Source organism: Miniopterus natalensis, chromosome 6 (assembly GCF_054644295.1).
Source record: "Miniopterus natalensis isolate mMinNat1 chromosome 6, mMinNat1.hap1, whole genome shotgun sequence".
NCBI lineage: Eukaryota > Metazoa > Chordata > Mammalia > Chiroptera > Miniopteridae > Miniopterus > Miniopterus natalensis.
The window spans coordinates 34529437-34551360 of NC_142086.1; the positions used below are offsets into that span (position 1 = coordinate 34529437).

The window sequence follows — 21924 nt, forward strand, 5'->3', positions numbered from 1 at the left end:
TATGAATTGTTTTTTGGCCTATATCTTCATGTTATCCTGGCTCATAGTCTCATCTTTTTAATATTTTACATAGGCCTTCTCACTCAACTTATTTCCCTAGCAGAAATGTTTTATTTCTTTTTTCTGTAGTGGCTTTCTAAGATCTCAGATACTAAAGTGAAATCATAAGGTAAACAAAATTTTGTTGTGAGCAGCTAGCTATATCTACTTGCTAGAGTGTTAGGGACTAAATGTTTGTTTCCCCCCTAAATTCGTATGTTGAAACCTAATTTTCAATGTGATGGTATTTGGAAGGTGGAGACTTTGGGAGGTAATGAGGTCAAGAGGGTGGAACCCTCACGAATGGGATTAGTGCCTTCTAAGAAGAGGCCAGAGAGCTAGTTCACTGTTTCCACAACTGGAGGCTACAACAAGATACCAGCCATCTGTGAACCAAAGGAGAGCTCTCACCAGGCCCCGGCCATGCTGGCACCCTGACCTTGGACTTCCAGCCTCTATAACTGTAAGAAATGAATTTGTTGTTCGTAAGCCACCAGTTTATGACATTTTGTTATAGCAGCTCAAGCTGACATAAAGCATTATCTACTTTTTAAAGAAACTATTCATCTAGCAAATATTATCACTCACTTTCAAAATTATAGACAAACAAAAACTGATACGAGTTAGGTGATAATAAGGAAAATCTGTAATTGGTTAACTGTCCTCACCCAGTGTCCCATTTCTACCTCAGTATAGTTGATCAGTGGAGGGCTAAATGCTTGACTTCCCTGATCCTGTGAAACAGGATTCAAATGAAATCATAGAGAAAATAGTGGCCAAACTTAACATCTCTGGAAAACCAGCACATTAGCTAGAAGTCAACATTAAATTCCCCAAAAGGTCCCGACAACCTGAAAGGATGGGCCTAATTAGGTGATAAAATTTAGTAGAAATAAATATATGATTCTACACTAGGGTCCAAAAGCACTTACTAGAAAAATATAAGAAAATATGGCTTAACAAGGATAGACATTAAAAACCTTATTAAGAACTTAAATTGGTAATAAAGACACTGAAGGTCAATAATGTGCTTATTGAGAGTTAATATATTAAGTGGTATCAACAGAATTACAACTTCTTATAAGAAAGAGATGATCAACCCATTTTATTCAAGGTTTTTCAGGTTGCATTTGGAATTTTTGTTTCCAGGTGATACACTTCATAAAGTATAACATTAAAGTGGTGACTATATTTAATAGTGTAAAATAAAGAATAGCAATAAAATTAGAAATGTAAGGAAGAAAGAAGGCTGGAGAGACAGAAAGCTTGTTTTCAAATATCTGGAGGGTTGTCACTTAAAAAGGCTTTAGGCCAATCATTCATGACTCAAAGAGGAAGAGTTAAGTTGGCCTGAAGAACCCCATCTCATCGTTTAGGAAATATCATTTCTTCAGGGGGGGACTTCTAGGTTCTCTATGTTGTGAGCTCCTGATCACTGGCTTCCTCAGCACTCATCCTTCTTGTTGGACACCAATCCTATTTCAAACTGCAAATCATATCAGCTCTGCTGGACTGTAAATTCCAGAGAGGGTGGCCCATGTCTGATTTGTTAGTCCTATAACACTCCACGCCTAGCACAGGTGAATGAAAGAATACATGAGAAATAGATTTGACTTTAACGTAAAAGTGTTATTCTTAATACAGTTGTGTAGACATTTACAGGCTGCCTCAAGCCTGTGAAGTAGCATTTTTTCTTTCATGGGAGGCCTCACTGAGGCTTAAAATGGCAGTCCCCTTGCCCGGGGCAGGGGTGAGTGAGAGAGAGGGGATAGAGCATGGGGGCGGGGGCTGGGTTAAATGACTGTTGGCCTCCTTGACGACCCGAGGCCCTGTAATTTGAGGTCTGCTGGGAAAGGTTATGCTCATTATATCATAGATTTCATTTTAATGCATCAGCCGTATTCTGACTCATTTTGGAAAAGTTTAGTAAAAAATTTCTATGTAATTGCTCCTGTTTAAACTCAAACCTGTTATGTTTCTATCTTTCCCTTCTTCTCTCCATACTCCAAAAAGCTGACGATTAATGTTTTCATTTTACTGTAAGGATGCAAAAAATTTCGGAAGACACAGAAGCAGAGAGTGAGGTGAGGTCAGACTCAGAGACGAGGAAAGCATTTGAGACTCAGCATCAGGTGCCAAAAGGAGATGCAGATTTGATAAATGACACAAAGTCATTACCTCTCCATTTCCTTTTCTGTCGATTCGATTTTTTTATAAGGGCCCAATTTTCCACTGAAACAGGTCAGATTTACAGCAAATACAAAAACTGCATCTTTTATTTATAAGGCAAAAAACCTACCCAACCTATTTTTCTTTAAAATTGTGTGTCCTATAATACTGGCCTTCAGAGTATTAGGCAAACATTACGTAAAACTTCGGTTATTCCTGTGGGAGTTATTGAGTAAAGACCCTGAAGGTCAATCTCCTCAGCACCATTCCTGAGACGACCAATTCTGACCTTGGTTACTTCACTGTTTGATAAAGAACTTTTGGGGTGAGGCTATGAGAGGTGCAAGCAAGCACACACACATCCCTGCCACCCTCCCTGCACTCTGCCTCCCTCCTAGAGGATCATCTTTTGTGAGAGTGGCCTGTAGCCGGAAATCAATTAATGGCTAATTATGGAATTAGGACAATAATATGTTATTAGCAAGTAATAATTAAAATACAAACATAACATTTCTTTTGAATCTTATTACATCCACTGAGAAGGTTTTGAAAAAAATTAGGTAGACAAGGTAGAGACAGGGAGTCACATTAGGAGCAGATGAGAGGGGGGAGACGGGCGAGTGGAACCCTGCGGGGAGGCACCCCCTCACCAGGCAGAGGAGCTTCGAGAAAGCCCCCCCAGGACTGAGTATGACTGTCCTGAGTAAGTGTGCACTGGACAGAGATAATTCCTGTCACCTGTGAATTGAATGTCTAACTCTTTCTGAAGACTTAATTCCTTATTCTAAGGATGAGGGAAACAAGAGGCTACAGAGAAAATATAAGGAGAAGCCACACAATTTCAAATGCTTAACACTTTCCGTCCGTACCATGTCATGCCAGCATTCAAAGGCCAGAAAGCAGATGCTTGACTTTACCTCACTCTGTATATTCTCTTTTTCAAATAGAATTTACTGGGGTGACATTGTTTCACAAAACCATACAGGTTCCAAGTGTACGACGCAATAAAACATCACCTGCGCATTGCATCAGGAGCCCATTGCACCGAACACAGCCTCTTGCTGTCCCCCTGTCCCCCCTGTTCCCGCCTCCACAGAGCTCCCCGCCCACTCCCATTCCCTCTGGCTATCACCACACTGTCCTCTGTGTCCATGTGTTATGAATGTTTTTTGTCTAATCCTTTTACCTTCTTATGCTTTCTACAGCTTTCAGCAAAACCTGTCAAATAATGTGGTTATCCCTAGGTTTAGAATAACTTCAAACATGTCTAAGAAAAAAAATACATGTGAAAAAACTATGCCTACGATAAGCAAAAATTACATGGGTGTACTCTTCAGAGCAGTGCTTCTCAGACTTTAATGTGCATACAGATCACCTGGAGATCTTGCTAACATGCAGCTTTTAAACCGGTAGGTCTTGGGTAGGGCCTGTGATTCTGCATTTCTAACAAGTTCTCAGGTGATGCTGGTGATGCTGGTCCATGGACCACACACTCAGCAGGTTTTAGACCAAGACATGAAAATCCAGCTTTGGCAGGAAATCTATGCCCTCAACTTCCATTCTCACTTTTATTTCTTTTCCCCTTGAGTTACTGCATTATTTTCTGTTTCACTGGTATGAGAAAATTTTAGAACCAAGCGGAGTGGGTACAAAAGAAAAGAAAATATTCTAAAATTTCAGCCTCAAGTGGAGCAATAATAAGATTTTAAGTTGTCTCCAAGGTAGAGACATAATTTTTGATATACATGAATTATACATACTTCATGCAAATCATTGGACAGATACACAGTAGCCTTCTACTTCTTTCCATAAATGAAGCCCTGTGCGCATAGTTTACAGGAAGTTTACTTAATGAATGCACAGTATCCCATTGCACTGCTCAGGTATGTCTAAAGAGTGCGGTGATCTGAATAATTCCAATTTTCCAGATAATTGAAGTTTATCTCTTTAAGTTTCCAAACATACTTATTTTAGTGATTTTTAATCAAAATTTTTCTGGAATTAACATATTCAAGACTTGTTAGATACACAAAACAAAATTTAACATATCTACAATTATCCAGGGTCCACAATGATTATTCTGTGGCAGGAAATAACAATGCTATAGGAACTACTCAGGTTTAGATGGGCTGTGCCCTCTTACGCAGTAGTGTCTTAGATGCCCTTTAGGGGTCTCTTAGCCTATTTAGAGCAAACTTCTGCCTCCTTCCTCCATGATCAACTGTCGCTTCATACTGTTCTCTGATTGCCCTCCAATTACAATTTTTAATCTGCTGCTTTATTTTTTGAGTAATATTCTGGGAAAGATTTGGAGACTGGCTCTCATTTCCCTCACCTTTTCAATACAGGAGCTCTCTTTCAGGGCTTTGGGTTAGTGGTCACCTGAATCAGTACAATCATTTCAGTTTAAAGAAATCACGCAAGTTGATCCCCTTTAAGCACCTCTTACTATGACTACTGAATACTCACTGATCCCGGTGTCCTTACAGTACTGGACCAAGAACTGTCCCATGACTCTTAGTAGATGATTATATTCTTGGACATTGAGAAATTCCTGCTTATTATGAGATGGTTCCATGATCTCCAAGGGTATATTAACAATTCCAACCACGCCTGCACCAAGTCTGGGGGAATAAATATATATATAAATTTTGTGAAATTTAGCTAAGGAAAAAACACACAAATATACCCAGTATTTTAAAATCATTTTTTTACAAAAATAAATGTGTTTACCTGGTCTGAACCATGTCAAAGTTTAACAAGTTATTTTACAATTGTATTTTATTACATAAAATCTATGGTGATCCCAGGTATATTTGGTCTCTTAACCCAAAATGGCTTTAGTATCATTACTGTGCTAACACACCTCCTTCTCCAAACCTGTCACCTTATATGGGGAGTCAGGGTGGGTGGGAAGAGGAGGTCTCTTAGCATTAAGCACCACAAACAAAGCTCTGCTGCAAGAAGTGGACATAATCCTGTTAATGAAACTGGCCAGAGAGTCACTTTCTTCATCATTTCACCTCTCAAGTTGGATTTCTCCTCATCGTTGCAAAGGTCCAAGGGATGCTCACTGAATTCTACTAAGGGAACATAAGGGCTGGATTATTCCCCGAGAGTAACAGGTTATCTGCCTGATAGTCTGATGGATAAACTGGGTGTTTTCCCACATTTTTAGCAGCTCATGATGTATGTAACTAGGATATTCTACTTAGTGACATAACCTGTTTGGGGAAAGAGTATCTGGACTCTAACTCTTCAGGGATAACCCAATGCCCTTGGAATGGCATACAAATCAAGCCTTCCCAATCTGAGGACCCTGCCTACCAGGTTTTTCACCACTCTCCCCTTCCACCTAGCCCTCCCTTCACTACTCATTCTGTAAGCCTAAATTAGGACATCGTTTCTCCCAGGAAGCCTGACTGGTTTGACTTATTGCCCCTCCTATATGGTCTTTTTACACCTGATGCTTGCTTCTAGTGTATATTCATTCATTCATTCATTCATTCATTCATTCATTCATTCATTCATTCAAGTTGAGCACCTAGCCTTATTCCAAGAACTAGGAACCGAGTAACTAACAGAAAGGCAATGTCCCTGTTTATGAAGCTTCTCTTGTATTGAACGCTGACAAGGCATGGTGCTAGTAAATGGATAAATGTACAAGATCATTTCAGATGGTGATAAGTGATCTGAGGAAAATAAAGCAGGTGCTGTTATATGTAAAGAGTGATAGATATGTGTGTGTGGGGGGGGTGATGGCAAGGGCCAATTTTATTTAGACAGTCTAGGAAGACCTTCTTGTGGAGAGGCCTTGAGAGCTGGTGCCTCAAAGACATGCCAGGACCAGCAGTAAGATGTAGACAGACGGTTCTAGGCAGGAGAAATGGCAAGTGCCAAGGTCATAAGGCAGGAGCGAGCTTAGGATGTCTGAGGAGCAGGAAGCCGGTTGGTGTGAGGGGAATGCAGTGAAAGGGTGGGTATGGCCAGGGCAGGGGGTGTCACAGAGCCAGGCAGAGACCAAATTGCTGGAAGACTATGGCAACTACTTCTATTCTATATGCATTGGGGGTTTAAGCAAGACAGTAAACTAATTTATGTTTTAAAAGATCACCTTTGTTGTTTCCATACAAATAAAAAATATGTATTCATATACTCGTCCCTTTCACTGGACTGTAAGTTCCTTAGCAAATGGTAGGTCTTCACCATCTTGTCTGCAGAGCTCAGTACAATGCCTGGCATGCATGTTACTGCAATATAAGTGCTTGCTAAGTGAATATATGAATGAGTTGTTAATTCCTGAGAGTGAGGAAGCAAGATGAAAAATATTCCCCTGAGCCATTCTAATGGTCACGGTTGTCTTGTCGGACTCTGTGCCTTCCTACGGTCTCTTTTCAGGACTCTACATAATTCATGAAAGCAGCTGGTGGAGTTTCAGACCATTGGGAAAGCACCAGACTGTATTATTCTGGAATTCAAATAGGCTGGAGAGTGCTAAAAATATATGCTCATGCGGGTAACTGGCAAGAACTCACACATGAAGGGACTACACAAAATATTACAATGCTTTGTAAGACTATGGAATTTTTCTTTTCTAAAATATCTTTAATATGCTTGCATTATTTTTTAATTGGTAAAATACTAAAAACATAACTTGAGTAGGTGACACAAAGAATGTTAAAACATCAATTTGCTCAGAAAATGCATTGAAAAAATTTCCCAAAGTGAATTTCTTCTTCAGAGCAGGCGCACTGCTCTCCTGGTATCATAAATTAGGCAGATTAATGCCTGCACATTGATGGGAAGGGTGAACAGAGGATATGACACCTGCTCCCATTATGTTTAATCTCACATCTAACTCAGCAGACAGAGTTGTACTGCAGCCTCCCTCCTCCTGCCTACGCTTCTGAAAATAAAAACATACTCACAAGGACTTCAGTTTCAACTGTGGGCCCACTTTCTCACGCATCTTGACCAATCGGTTATTACTGTAAATGAACATCCCAGCTTGGCCTTGGTTTTCTATGTTCACTCCAAAGAACAGGGAGAGTGTCCTTGCTGTTTTTAATTCTCTAGCATTATATTTAAAAAAGTTTTTGTTAGGTAAAAACATACAGTTTACAAAATGTTAATAATTAAAGCTAGAGGGCAAATATCAAAGAAATTATAGATAAGATATCCAGGTATTTTGCAAAAGCTAGTGGGTAAATTCAGTACCCCTATATAGCCAAGTATTCTGCATAAACATAATGGCCCATAACTATACCAGTCAAACACAAGCATTCCTGGTTTCAAAAACAAGCTTGCCAACTTACATTTACAAGAACTAGAAATGCCAAAACAGTTATAAAATGTTAACTGATCTAATATGTACATTGCAGCACTTCTGAAAAATGATGATTTGACTGTTTTAAAATTTGGCTATTTTTAACACTGGAGATGTGATTCCTAACTTCCAGCATGTTCTCAAGTCTCCAAGTATCTATCCTACATAGTTTGGAATGTGCCATAAGATATTCTCTAGCTTTCTTTCTTTGTCCAAAATCAAAGGCAAATCAAAGTTAATAAAGCAAGTTTACAAGGGCAACAGATATGAGCTCCTGTTTTTCTAACTCTGTCCTGCAATACTGTGTTTTACGTGACTTTTCTATTAAAAGTATAAGATGGAAGTTCAAACAAAGCAGAATATGATAGAAACAACCATAGTAACAGGAGGCTGTTTGGAGCCAGGAAAAGTACCTGAATATAAGAACCAGAAAGATGGACCTAGTTTCAAATACAAGCTTGTCTTTGCAATAACCATTTTATTACATAGTGATCACTATGGACGCATCACTTCAACTTTCTGTCTCATCTAAAAAATAAAAAAAAACACCTGTCTAGGCACATGGGATGCCGTGAAGACTAAAAGAGATGTTAAATATAAACCTGGAACATTGACTCACATATATTTAACCCTACATGTACATGAATTTAAAATATGTAACTATGAACCCACATTAGTAACTTCCTCAGAAAGTCTGATGTCCTCTATATCACATCCACATAGAAGGACTGAAAGAACTTTATCATTATCTTTGAATGACAGAGATACATGGAATCAGTTCAGTAAGTACCTTATGTCACCTGTAATAGCTCATAGTCATGAATTTGAAAAAACAAAGCTGTTTTTGAGGAATGAAAGGAGCTACAGGATGGGTGGAGGGGAACAATTATATTTGCTAGCATTCTTGGGAAAAGAAAATAACATTTGCTGAACAACTTTTTTTCAAAAATGTCTACTCAATAATTAGATCCCCACTCTTGAACAAAAAAGAATACTGACTATGTAAGTAACCCCAAAACAGGGTGTCACAGGATAAGACATAATCATTCTGTGATATTAAGTGGTATATTGTCTTCATTTTTTAAAAAAAAAAAGCATCCTGCCCAGCCGGGTGTGGCTCAGGGGTTGAGCGTCGACCTAGGATCCAGGAGATCGAGGTTTGATTCCCGATCAGGGCGCATGCCCGGGTTGTGGGCTCCATCCCCAATGACTCAACATTGATGTTTCTGTCTGTCTCTCTCTCCCTCTCCTTTACTCTCTCTGAAATCAATAAAAATATATATTTTTTTTTAAAAAAGCATCCTGATATAAACATTTCACACCAGCTGGCATTATTATTAATAACATATATAGGTTGGTTACATTTCCTGCATATCATTGTGACTTCAAACAAGCCATCAACTAGCTTTTCTTTTTCTTCCTGAAGACTATAAAGAGGCCGTGACTTTTCAATGAAGATTTCTCTGACATTCATTTAACATTTATTTTGATAAATGCATAACTAACATTTCAAATTTAAGGTTTGGGGAAACGGATGATTATACAGCGTTTCATGATTCACACAAAAATAATGCTAAAAACTAGTAATACTTCCCTGAAAATTTATTTCTCAAAGTTAATGCAGTTTTCAAAGTCTGACCTTACTTCAACAACAACAATCACTTTCAGTTCAACTTGTGAAACTGAAGCTAAAATACAACTGAGCTAAAGAGCAAGTCAATCTTACAAATGTAAATAATGGTGCTGTAATATAGGCTTGCCGTTTTTATCTTAACTATATATAAGTGATAAATTTACTTGAAAGATTTTCTATCTTAAATTGTCATCAGTAGTAAAAGAGGGAAGGAACTGGGACAGACTTTTCAGAGTTTAAATAGCAAAGGACACAGCAAATGTGAAGTTACAGCTGATCCCCTAGGAAGTTCACTTCTTCATCCCATCAGACATGGAACTAGTTCTTCCTCTATATTTCAGAGGTTTTAACATTATGTAAACATATGTGCACATGCAAATATATATTTTATAAATACTTTACATTGATTATGTTGGTTGGGGGATTTTGATAATATGATGCTTAATATCATGAGATGTCACAGGCTGAGAAAGAGAATCTGTCACAAAAACCACCAAATCAGCCTACTCAGAAATCAGAATTTGTTTTACTAGAGCACTGAGGATTCTGGTAAACAGAAAATCTTATGTCTTACCTCCGTTTCTCTTTAAGAATCTTATGCTTTGCTTCTACATCTTCCAAAGCTTTCTGTAATGCGTCCTGGAGAAGACCATTTGGTTAGAAGAGAACATTATGCCATTAGATTAACGACAACCGAGCCGGTGTTTATTATCCTATTACACAAATGTTTCACAAGGGTAACAGGGCTAGGTCACACTGCTTAATGCAATTTTACCACAGTAGATAGATACTCAATAAATACTTCATAAATGACTAAGTTCCAATAGCTAAGAAGACAAACTAAATCCCAGCCCACAGTTCTCTTCTTGCACAAATTCTGATGTCCTTTCTGCCGAAAGGGCCACTGCTCTCTGTGAGCACAAAGGTTTTCACATAAACTCCCTGACAGCTTGGGAAAGTCACTCAGTGTACCTAAACTTTGGCTTTCGTCTGTGAGAACAGAAAATGCTGAATCACAAGATCAATCAATCAATCACTAGGGCTTCTTTGAGGAAAAAAAATACATAATTTAACAATTTTGTCAGACCTGAAACCCACGAAATTTTATTAACCTGTGTCACCCCAATAAATTCAATTAAAAAAAAAAAATTTTGTCAGTAGCCAAAAGAAAATGCCTCCTTTATATAAAGTTCCTGATGCTCCCGGAGCTCTCCCTTCAGAGGCTATGCCACCTCAGAGTGCCTCAATACCAGTCCCTCTGTCTTTCTTCTCTTTTAATTTGACATATTTGGCTCAATCACTACCCTATCTCTAATAAACTCCCTCTAACTAGACAGGGAAAAACAAGCATCACCATTTAACAAATAAGAATAGACTTTTAACGCGCTTCATCCACCTGATGTGAAAAATGGGCATCTCATTTGATGGGTATATCACTGACTAAATATTATTTTCACTGACTTAAAAGTAAAAACAAAGCCCGGCTGGCATGGCCCAGTGGTTGAGCATCGACCAGGAGGTCATGGTTTGATTCCGGGTCAGGGCATGTGCCCGGGTTGAGGGCTCAGTCCCCAATAGGGAGCATGCAGAAGGCACCTTGTCAATGACACTCTCTCTCATCATTGATGTTTCTATCTCTCTCTCCCTCTCCCTTCTTCTCTCTGAAATCAATAATAATAAAAAAAAAAGGTAAATGGTTATTTCATTTCATGTCAAATTCAACCACTCAACTGCCAAGAGGAATTTAAGAGGTCAAACACTGAGGTCATTCTGCTTTGCTCTCTCCTCTGCATTAAAGAACCCAGCGTGCATCAGAGCTACAAAGTGAGCTGGTCAAAGACGTCCCAGCCCTTCCTAGCAGTACACTCAGAACACAGGGCAAAGAGGCAGCGAGAGGTGACAGGTTAAGGCAACAAGGAAACCAGGTCCTGACCCATTAGAAAGAGTCTGTTCCTCTTGTCTCTCAAATACATAAAGCCAAGGAAATTTATGTCTTAGAGACAAAACAACACAAGATTAAACTTTAAATTGATAGTAAGATAGGTCTATCTTTAACTTAAAAAGAAATAAGTGGGGGAAAAAGAGAATTTGGGGAGAGCCATGGATAGCTTTGGGGTATTACCATGTGCTACTCTTTGATTTCATCCCCAATCATGACCATTAGGTATGAGAGCTCTTCATCACACACAGCCCTGGTCTTCAAACTTTAGGGCAAATCACGCAAAGGATTCATACAGTGAGTCCATGGGAGAGAATGAAGGAAAGATGGAGTAAAGCCTTTTTTCTCCAAATACCTACTTATCCCTTTGTATGCAAGCAAATACGCAGTATAATGCTTCACCATGGTAGAAAACTTTGCACCATGTTTTTGATAAAAGCAAACTTAAATACATGTCCTGCAGCAATATTCTTTTTCTCTTAGTTGCCATGCATTATAATTAATAACAATAGTTCTTTATAACCTATCTCACCCCTGGGTATACTGCAAGGATTACAGAGAATGTTTATGAACTGTGTGGAGCACCTCATAAGAAAAGAGCTTTGTGAGCTAGAAGCATTGTTATTAATATTCATAATTATAGCACATAATTCCCAGCACTAAAAGAAGGATTGCTTATTAGTCTTCTCCCTGCTCTGCCCATTTATTTAGGTCCATAGGGATCTATAATTTGAAAAGATATTTTCAAGGAGACTTGAGAAGCTAGTTTTTTTCTGCTTTTCATTATTTTCTCTTTTTCTCATATTCCCTTTCTCTTCATTAAAAAAAAAAAGTTGGGATTCTCTTCCCCATGGCACACATTCACCCCACTTTTTGTTCATCTTTGCTCTGTCTCGGTCTTCCCCTTCTTCCACTTGCTGAGTTTCGTCTCCTTTCTCTGCACTCATCTATTCTGTTTACCTGTGTTAAAATCAACTTAATCATCTGAACTTGTTTGCACTTAAATGCCGGGAGGCCGAGCTGGTGTGGCTCAGCGGTTGATCACTGACCTATGATCCAGGACTTCGGTTCTATTCCCCGTCAGGCACATGCCCGGGTTTCGGGCTCGATCCCCAGTGGGGGGGGGGGGTTCAATGACTCTCTCATCATTGATGTTTCTATCTCTCTCTCCCTCTCCCTTTCTCACTAAAATCAATAAAGACTTTTTTTTTTTAAGTTTGAGGAGTAAATGATAAGAGACAACTTATCACTATGTACAGGAAAAAGCAAAGGACACTGTTTGCCATTTAAGAAGACTGCTCTGTATGTCATACCTCGGGGGGAGAAGACAAGGAAGCTCTGTCAGGCTGGTTGACTTTGGTTTGCACATCTTGCAATAAGAGTTCCGCTAGAAGCACAAGCAAGAAAACTGTAATACCATGAAATTGTTTCAAGGAATTTTAAGTGAGCATTCTATATGCATATATAGCCATGACCAGGGAGAAAGGATTACAAATAGTCATCACAGAAAATCCGATATTCCTGCCACAGCTCTTACACATTCTAAGTGTAGGTGGTCATACCGCGCTTCCTCTTAGATGTGGCAATTTAAAGGGTAAAAATATATACGTACAAATTCAAAAGTCATAACTGAATGTTTGGCTGACTGAAAACTATCTAAAACCCATAAAATACGGACTCAGAGCTACTCCTCCCTCCTGGATCACTGGGAAAGGATGGCTCCCTCGTCACTGTGAGAGAAGTGAACGTGCAGAACATTCCTCCCTAAAGTGGATGCAGCACTAGTCTCTGAAATGATCTAACTCAGCATCAGTGACAACAAGGGCTCCTAAAATATACCAATCCAGTTGGAACTTGGATCATACCTTTATAATAAATAACAATAATTAAACAAACCCAGAGATGGAAAAAATGTGTTATAAAATTCCTGAGAGGTAGGAACTACATTTGAGCAATTGTGGTCATTCCCACAGTGCCTAGACCAGTCTATATCTTAGAATATATGCGCAATTGATGTTTGCAGAATGAATAAACAATAATGAGGCAGGCCACAGGTAATTACATACCAATCTTTACTGCTTCTTCTGCCTTTTTAACTTCATTTTTAAATGCTCCTTTAAAAGAAGATGTGACATACAGATATTTTCTGAAAGAAAAAAGAAAACATAATCAAGTCAGATTATCATTTTAAAATTTAATAACACTATATACTCAAGAGATACAAAAATATTAAGAAAGATTCATAGAGTAAGTTGCATCCAGCTGATAAATCAGAAAACTTTAGGCCTAAAAAGAAACTCCTTACCATTTAATACTTGAAAATTTTGGTTTTTTTATTTTACTGATTCAGCTGACATTGGTTAATAAAATTATATAGCTTTCAGGTGTACAATTCTATAATAAATCATCTGTATATTGCAACGTGTGTTCACCACCCCAAGTCAAGCCTCTTCCCATCACCATTTATCCCCCTGCACCCTCTCCTACCCCCCAACACCCTTTCCCGCTGGTAACCACCATGCTTTGCCTGTGTCTGTGAGGTGTCTCTCCCTTAATCCCTTCACTTTTTCTACCCATCCCCCCAACCTCCTTCGCTCTAACAGCTGTCAGTCTGTTCTCTGTATCTATGAGTCTGTTTCTATTTGGTCTGTTGGTTTATTTTGTTCATTAGATTCCACATATAAGTGAAAATATATAAACCTGTCAGAAAAAGACAAGTACCATATGATTTCACTCGTATGTGGAATTCAATGAACGAACTGGACTAACAAGCAAAACAGAGACAGATTCATGGACAGAGAGCAGGCAGAGCTCTGGTGGGGGGTTTGGGAGTGGAGGGATTGAGCAAAAAAGAAAAAAAGAAAGAACTCATGGGCACGAACAACAATGTGGCGATTGCAGGGGCGTGGAACAGAGTATAGCGGGGATAAATGGTGATGGAAGGAGACTTGACTTGGGGTGGTAAACACTCAATATTATAGAATTGTACACCTGAAACCAAGACAATTTTATTAACCAATGTCACCCAAATAAATTCAATAATAATTTTTAAAAATAAAGTAATTTCAATAAATAAATATTTTTTTAAATCTCTGCCCACACAAATGTTCACTTATACATAAAATAGGATAATTTTCACATAAAAAATGTCTATGCAACTGCTCCATTATCAGCGTTTCTGGTTGACACACATAACCCTCTCTCCCAGATCATCACTGATACCGGGTTAACTGCTTCTCCCAGTCCCCAGTCATCTTTAACTGAAATGCTCAGAAACACATATTATCACTTTAAACTACTAAATCATATTTCCTACTTCATTACCAGTGCTTTAGTGAGAGTAAAGACGCTCTAGAACAATCAAGGAAGTGAAAAATATATACACCCATAAACTCAAACTCAAAGGGAGCACAGTACAGGTGAGAAAAGCACTGCGGAATGGAGCTGAAACTATGTGTACCTGTGATACAGCCTTCCTGGAACCCAGGATTTAAAATGTTGATTTAAGTCATCATGGAGAGAAAATTCCAGAATATTTGGTTTGAGAATGCCCAAACCTCTGTACACCTCATTTTATCACTTTTGCCTCATATCTACTGACTCGGTAGCTCTCCATTCTCTAATACCTTCATGTTTAGAAAAGGCATCACATTTTCAACAAGAGTTAGGTGAAAACCTATAGATCATTTCTGGAAACCAAATTGTCTTAAGACATATAAAGAGAGGTGTTTGCTCAGGGAGAGTCTAAATCTATATGCTCCAATGAGTCTATGCCAAGTAGAGGTAATACATGGCCCATGTGCCAAATTGGGCCAGCAGCTTGTTTTTGATTGTCTAAGATCTAAGAATGGTTTTTCCATTTAAAGGATTTATATATATAAAGGTAAAATATGCAAACGAGGCTGAGTGTAACCAGAGATTTACTATGAGGCCTTTTACAGAAAAGGTTTGCCAACCCCCTGAATCTATGCTAATAGTAATGGCTTTTAAATGATAGCTTGATCTAGAATTGCCTTTATATATTCTGACTTTATGTACACAGTAATGCAAATTTTTCACAAACAGGTTATATGTAATGTAAATGTTTGTTAGCTGGAGTCTGTTTAAGGCTCTCTTCCATTATCTCAACAGCAGCAGTACAGATACACTCAAGACAGAACACCTTCATGATTCAGCAGTAAGAGCTGGACTGCTTGGAGCCCATCTGCTAAGGTGTAGATGGGCCCCTTCTTCGTAGTGTAAGGCTGGGAAAATTACTTCATTTTCTGTAATTTCATTTCATTATCTGTAAGAAAAGGATACCTGAATGGTAGCCATGGTATCTATCTCAAAAGTTGTCATGAGAACTAAAGGTGTCAATACAGCTAAAGAACATAGAACAATGCTGATTTGGAGAAAGTCAGTGATTTTCAAATGGTGTGCTACAAGAGTTTGTAAAACATGCAACACCTGACTATTTAGTCAGGGGCACTGACCTCTTTTCCCTCAGATTGTCAAATTAAAAAAATGACAGCAGCCGATACAACAACAGCTGTCAGTATAAATGAATCAAAATTATACCTATTTTTTTGTCAGATTGGCAAAAAATATATTTTTTGGTGTGCTGCAGAATTTTAGTAATTATTTTATGTGTGCCATGAGATGAAAAAGGTTGAAAATCGCTAGAATAAGTACTTAATGTGTTATTATTATCTAATAAAAACATATTAACTACATACTCCCTCAATGTGTGTTCAGAGGAAAAATGCATTGGGAATGAGGAAATGAAATGAGCAGCTGGATAAATTCCTTTCCTTTTAAGAATCTTAAGTATTGCCCTAGCTGGTTTGGCTCAGTGGTGAGAGCGTCGGCCCGTGGACTGCAGGGTCCCAGGTAAGATTCCAGCCAAGGGCACGTGCCTCGGTTGCAGGCTCCACCCCAGTTGGGGTGAGAGTGGGAGACAGCCAATAGATGTGTCTCTTTCACGTCATCATTCCTCTCTCTCTCCCTGCCCTTCCACTCTCTCTGGAAAGCAATGGAAAAAATATCCTCAGGTAAGGATTAAAAAAAAAAAAAAAAAGAATCTGAAGTATTTGTAGAAGTCTGCCCAGTTACCTGCATGAAAAAGCTTAATGTTAAAAAAATAACTAAGTGTCATCCTAAATTCATCTACTTCAATGGTTTAATGAACAAGTCAGTGAGGGTGTGGGCTCCAAGCAGTCCAGCTCTTACTGCTGAAATGAAAAGGAAATGAAAAGACTATCCCAGAAGAATAGTGTTGCAGAGTATTCAAGAGCAGGCCATAAACGTAGTGTCCCTGAAAAACTTAAAAAAGGACCGTGCTGTTCCAAAGAAAGCAGGGTGAATCCAATTCCATGTCTTGGGGGCTCCTTTCAGTATTACTGGTCCATGGCAAAGCAATGTTAATGAAAAACGAAGATCTTCCAACAGACACTTTGGCGCTGGTCTCCCTTAAATAGCTTTCAAAAGTGACCATTTTATGTCCACACGCAGTGATTTAATGTCTATGTAAATCTGAGACTTATTTTCCTACTAAAGTTAAAGAATTCAAAGCCAAAGAAATCAGTAACGTCTGTTGCTAAGATTAAGTAATACAGCTATATACTAACTTGTCTGTATTATATAAACAGTATTTAAAACTCCAAGAATTACAGACTTATAAAATCTTTAAGTTGAAAGAGACCTTAGAAATCACCTAGCTGAAAGTCTTCCAAAAGTAACAATACTTTCAACAATATAGACTCTTCCAGGAGCAAATTTGCCCTTATCTTGGAGGAAAAGGCCTTCCGTTGCTGATGAGTGTGAACTTAATCTCATGCCACACCATGGCCCTCTCTGAGTTGCTATACCTCAGGCCAAATGTGTCTGGGGAAACTAAATGTGCCGTCCTGGACACACTGGATTTCATATTCTGGACTTTACACCTGGAAACTGTACCAGAAACAGACTGGTGTACAACCAAAGGAAGATATGTGAGCAATCAAACCCCTGTGAGGCGTCTTGTCCTCTAATTCTGTCCCATAGGAAAGTTTTGAATTAGGGAACAAACAGGTAGATTTATAGAGAAAGTCTGAGGCTTGATATGCTTCATTTTTGATAATATGATCTGCAGATCAAAAGTAATTAGAAATCAAAAGTAAAGCTTCTGAGGAATCCATTGGTGTGTGGTCAGGGTATACAACTAAGAGATCTAAATTTTTAATATTAATATTGGTATGAATGATTACAAAGCCAGTATAGCATCTACTTTTTCATGAAAATAAGACAACATAACAAATGTAGGTCTATTATAAACAGTTAGTGCTATAGGGGAAAGAGCATGGAATTTGGTAAAGAATTTGGAGCCAGAAGATTTGAACTCTTGTATACAGTTCTGACATTTCCTTATCTCTAAAACAAGGATGATAAAACACAACTCACAGGGACACTGCAAAAATCAGACAAAATAATGCATGTAAAAAGGCATATCTATAGCCCGTTAGATGTATGCTGATGTGGCTCATTTGGTTGGAGTGTCATCCTGTACACTAAAGGGTGGTGGGTTGATTCATGATCAGGGCACATACCCAGGTTGCAGGTTCAATCCCAGGTCAGGGTGTTTATGTGGGAGGCAGCCAATCGATGTTTCTCTCTCACATCAGTGTTTCTCTCTCTCTCTCTTTCTCCCTTCCTCTCTCTGAAATCAATTTTTTTAAAAGGCATATATATAGACAGTGTACAAGCATTAAATGTTTCTCCTGGTAGATATTAAGCTCCTCAAAACTAGAACTAATCTGATTTTTTTATATTTTGTACCTAGCACAACCTAAGGCTCACAAAAGACTTTGATAAATGTGTGGTGAATAAATAAATGATCACCCAGAAACCCCACACACAAAGAATGACTGTTCTGACTGCATGTGTAGTTGATCAAGGTAACTTTTATAATATGCAAATGTCAGTTTAAAAAAGTTTATGCTGGTACAAACTTCCAGTTATATAAGTCATAAGGATATAATGTACAGCAAAGGTAACTACAGTTAAATTGCTTATTTAAAAGTTGCTAAGGTAGTAGATCTTAAAAGTTCTCATCACAAGAAAAAAACTTTGTAACTATGTATGGCGATAGATGTTAACTAGATTTACAGAGGTAATAAAAAAGGTTTATGCTAAAATATAAATGAACCAAATGTGTATTTATAAATATGTTCATTCTAAACATAAAATATATACACACAAAGAAGCACATTATTCAATAGTTCAAATATATTGAGTAAACAAAAATTATAAATGAACTGTGATTTTTTTAATGGAAACTATCACAAGCGAAGCACCTAAGATTCATTAAAGTACAAGCCAAATTCTTACTTGAAGTGATTATTTAACTTAAGAGAGTTCAATGCAGTGTTTTGTTATTATGGCTAAATATTTGTAACACATGATTACTCTTTAGCAAACCTTCTAGAATGCAGTTTAAATTTTATTTATAATAGCAAAAATCTTACCATCAAGTTGTAAAATCCTGCTATTGAATTGTAAAAATCTTACTACAAATTTTGGGGAGAAGGGAATATTGATTTTATAAATAAAAACTGTGTGAAGATAAGTAAAGGAAGTTGAGTTACCTGGGTCTATAGAGGCAATGACATAAGTGTTTTGTTTTAACTTTTTTGGCCTGAATAAATATTCTCATCCAAGGATCAAAATACAGAACAGACGTGTAGGCTCTGAATGACCATCTCTCTGGGAAACTGGAATAGAAAACAGCAAAGGCTATTAGAGGATGCAATGATGACACATCTTTTCAGAAGGAAATAAAATCAGGCTGTCAGGTTATGATGGGTGATAAGCAGCCTCAGGAACTTTTCTTCTAAACCTAATGACACAACACCAGCAAATCTTGCAACACTCACACACTTCATTAAGTGGGCCTCTTTACAAATAAGCAGTTGAATGGGAATACTTTTTTATTTTCCTTCTCACATGTAATTGAAAGACAACTGACAGATTAAAGTAAAAGTAGTAACAAAATAAGGCAGACATCTAAGGACAGGGACCTACGTGAATAACCTGCACTTTGATTAGAACTGAACTTCTGTTGGCAAGTAACTGATTCCAGGCAGACTTACATCGGCAGTAGAAAATATACTTTCCATTACAGCTCTTGTCCTGGAAGGATAAGATCAAGCCAAATCAACAAAACAACCTTCCTGCTCTAACATAACAAAAGAATCTAGACCTGCATGAATAAAAACATTTCCATAAAATTATTGCTAATACAATAAAATGCTTCATTTGCTTTGAAAATTATGAACTAGAAACATAAAACTTCATTCTGTAAGTACAATAAGTATTAAAATAAGTGTTTATGCACAACTGAGAGGAGGAGTTCGATGACGTGATAAGTGAAAAGGAGGAGAAAAGAGAAAAATAAAGGATGGGAAGGCAATAAAATGGGAGAGGAAACAATAGAAAATAGACTACGCTGAGAAATCACTGTGTTGCTGCATACTAACAACTGCAGGGAGCTTCTACATTAAAGTCCACTTATGAACTGTCAATCTTCTCCAAGACGACAAGAAATACAGATCAAACACAAGCCCAGCCACGCTCCAGAAGTAGTGCTCTTTATCTACTGAGTCCCAGGAAATGCTACCATGAGAGACTTCCAAGGCCAAATAGAAATCAGGGAGCAGTAAACCCATCATTTTTACAATCCTACCTCAGTCCAGGGGGAGACAAAGATGATGGAGAGGAAATATAAAACCTGTCCTCCAAGGAGGGACTGCTCAGTGGGGTCACACCACTGCCAGTTACTCTGTAAGAAAGGACAGAGCTCTCCAAAGAATTTACAAAAATGAAGACGAAGCCCATAAGAAACCCAAGGATTCCTGGTTGGCTGTAAGTTCCTTCAGGCAGGGTCCGAAGTTCATTAAAACACCAGGAATTTCTTTGAATTGTTTAAAAAGAAATTATTGGAAAGTAAGCCATGAGTAAAAGTTCCCAATATAAATTATAGAAAAGTATCTAGTCCATAGATATTATTCTATAAATACTAATGCACTTCTAATGTGACAAGAGGGGCTGTTTGGATTTGAGTGTAGCACTACAATAATGTGGTTGATTTTAGTACACCAGGAGCCGCACAATCAACTAAGTTCTCACCTGTTAAAAGAAATAAAAAAGTCACCTTGGGACACTATAAACATTTCAAGGACTTTTGCCATTACTCAAATGCTTTCCAGATCTCCTGATTTGAAAGTGCCCTTAGAGAGAATACAGCTCTTTCTTTTGACTGTCCTTAAAGCAAACACATCTCTATCATTTGAAGGTAAAAGTAATTCAAAGCCAAGTTTGAGAATTTGAGAAACATAGTAGGGGATCAAATTGGGTTAGATAAGTGAAGTCTGGAGGAATCCATGTGCAGCTTTCATATGGTCTCTCCCTCTAATTACGGGTCACACAGAACATACTCTTCCCCCAGCTATGAAAGTGCAGGAACATATGTGTGATGTCTCTGCCCAACGAAACCCATTACAGACTCAGCACTATGTGTTTTCATTGGGGGTTGGTCACATAGGCCCCCCTGCCTAGCACATATCAAAAGCTCCAGAGTCCCAGAAAAGAAGTAGGTTTTCAGTATAAACCATACTGTTTGCATAGTCTAGGCACACTCTGCCAGCTTTCTCTATTACAAAAAGGTTTATATCAACGTAGAGAATTATTTATCAGCCAAATTCCCAGAAGCCAGCACAAGACCAACCTTGTAAGCAAGGCTTAAAATGAATAGAAGCCTCTATGTTAGCCCATTTCTACACACATGCCTACTTTTGAAAGTTCCTATTTATCTGTAACAAACAGAATGGCAATACCTCTTATGCTATTGCAACATCTGTGATAAAAAATAAAAAAAAGACAAAGAAGGTGAAATATAAAGTCTCTATAGGAAAGGGGTCACCCAATGTAACTTTCAAACTCCTTTATACTATGTAGAAGATCCTTCATGATCTGGCTCCCACTTAACTCTCCAGCCTTGTCTCTTACCAGTTTCCGTCTAGACCAGGGGTGGGGAACCTTTTTTCTGCCAAGGGCTATTTGGATATTGATTTATAACATCATTCCCAGGCCATACCAAATTATCACCTTAAAAATTAGCTATGAAAAAAGCTCCTAGATGTACTGAATTTTGCGTCGTGCCTGCAGTTGCCTTGGCAGGGCCAGACCAAATTATATGGCCCACAGACCGGACATTCCCTACCCCTGGTCTAGCCATTCAGGACCACTCTCAGTTCTTCAGATGTGGGATCAGGCTTTCTTATCCCCAAGCAGAGGCACGTTCAATCTTTTGGTCATTTTCGGTTGGCTCTTTCTCACCCATAAGAATGCAACTCGGCATCTCACTTTCTTTCGGAGCCTTTCCTCACTCCCCAAGATTGGGTAAATCACTCGCCTCTGGGTCTCCCCTTCTGCTTTTGTACACCCCCATCACAACACTTGCCACTCAGTGGTGTCATTGCCTGTTTATTTATCTGTATCCCCATGAGGCTATAAATTCCATGAGTCTAGCATCCTCATCAATAAATATGTGTTGACTAAATGATAATTATTCAGCACTCCCTTGGCTTAATTTAAAATGAACAACACGGGGTTCCCTAAGTAAGAAAGACTTTTAATGACTGATCATCTTCAATGATAATGCTATCAGTCTATAAATAAAGCCATTTGCTTGGGAAACTGGGATACAAAGGTACTAAGTAATCAATCAGGGTATCTTTAGAAGGTCTAGGAAAAAATACTCTTACTCTCTACCCATCAAGAACTGCTTTGCATCTTTTTCAA

General features: G+C 38.3%; 1 protein-coding gene across 1 annotated transcript in view; it reads right to left on the minus strand.

Annotated features, from left to right (window-relative positions):
- MORC1 (MORC family CW-type zinc finger 1) overlaps positions 1-21924 on the minus strand; it is a 135456-nt gene that overhangs the window by 79328 nt on the left and 34204 nt on the right. Inside the window, 6 exon segments of the mRNA XM_087817862.1 lie at positions 4678-4832; positions 7137-7280; positions 9742-9806; positions 12420-12493; positions 13173-13252; positions 18711-18836. Of these exon segments, the coding sequence (XP_087673988.1) occupies positions 4678-4832; positions 7137-7280; positions 9742-9806; positions 12420-12493; positions 13173-13252; positions 18711-18836 (644 nt within the window).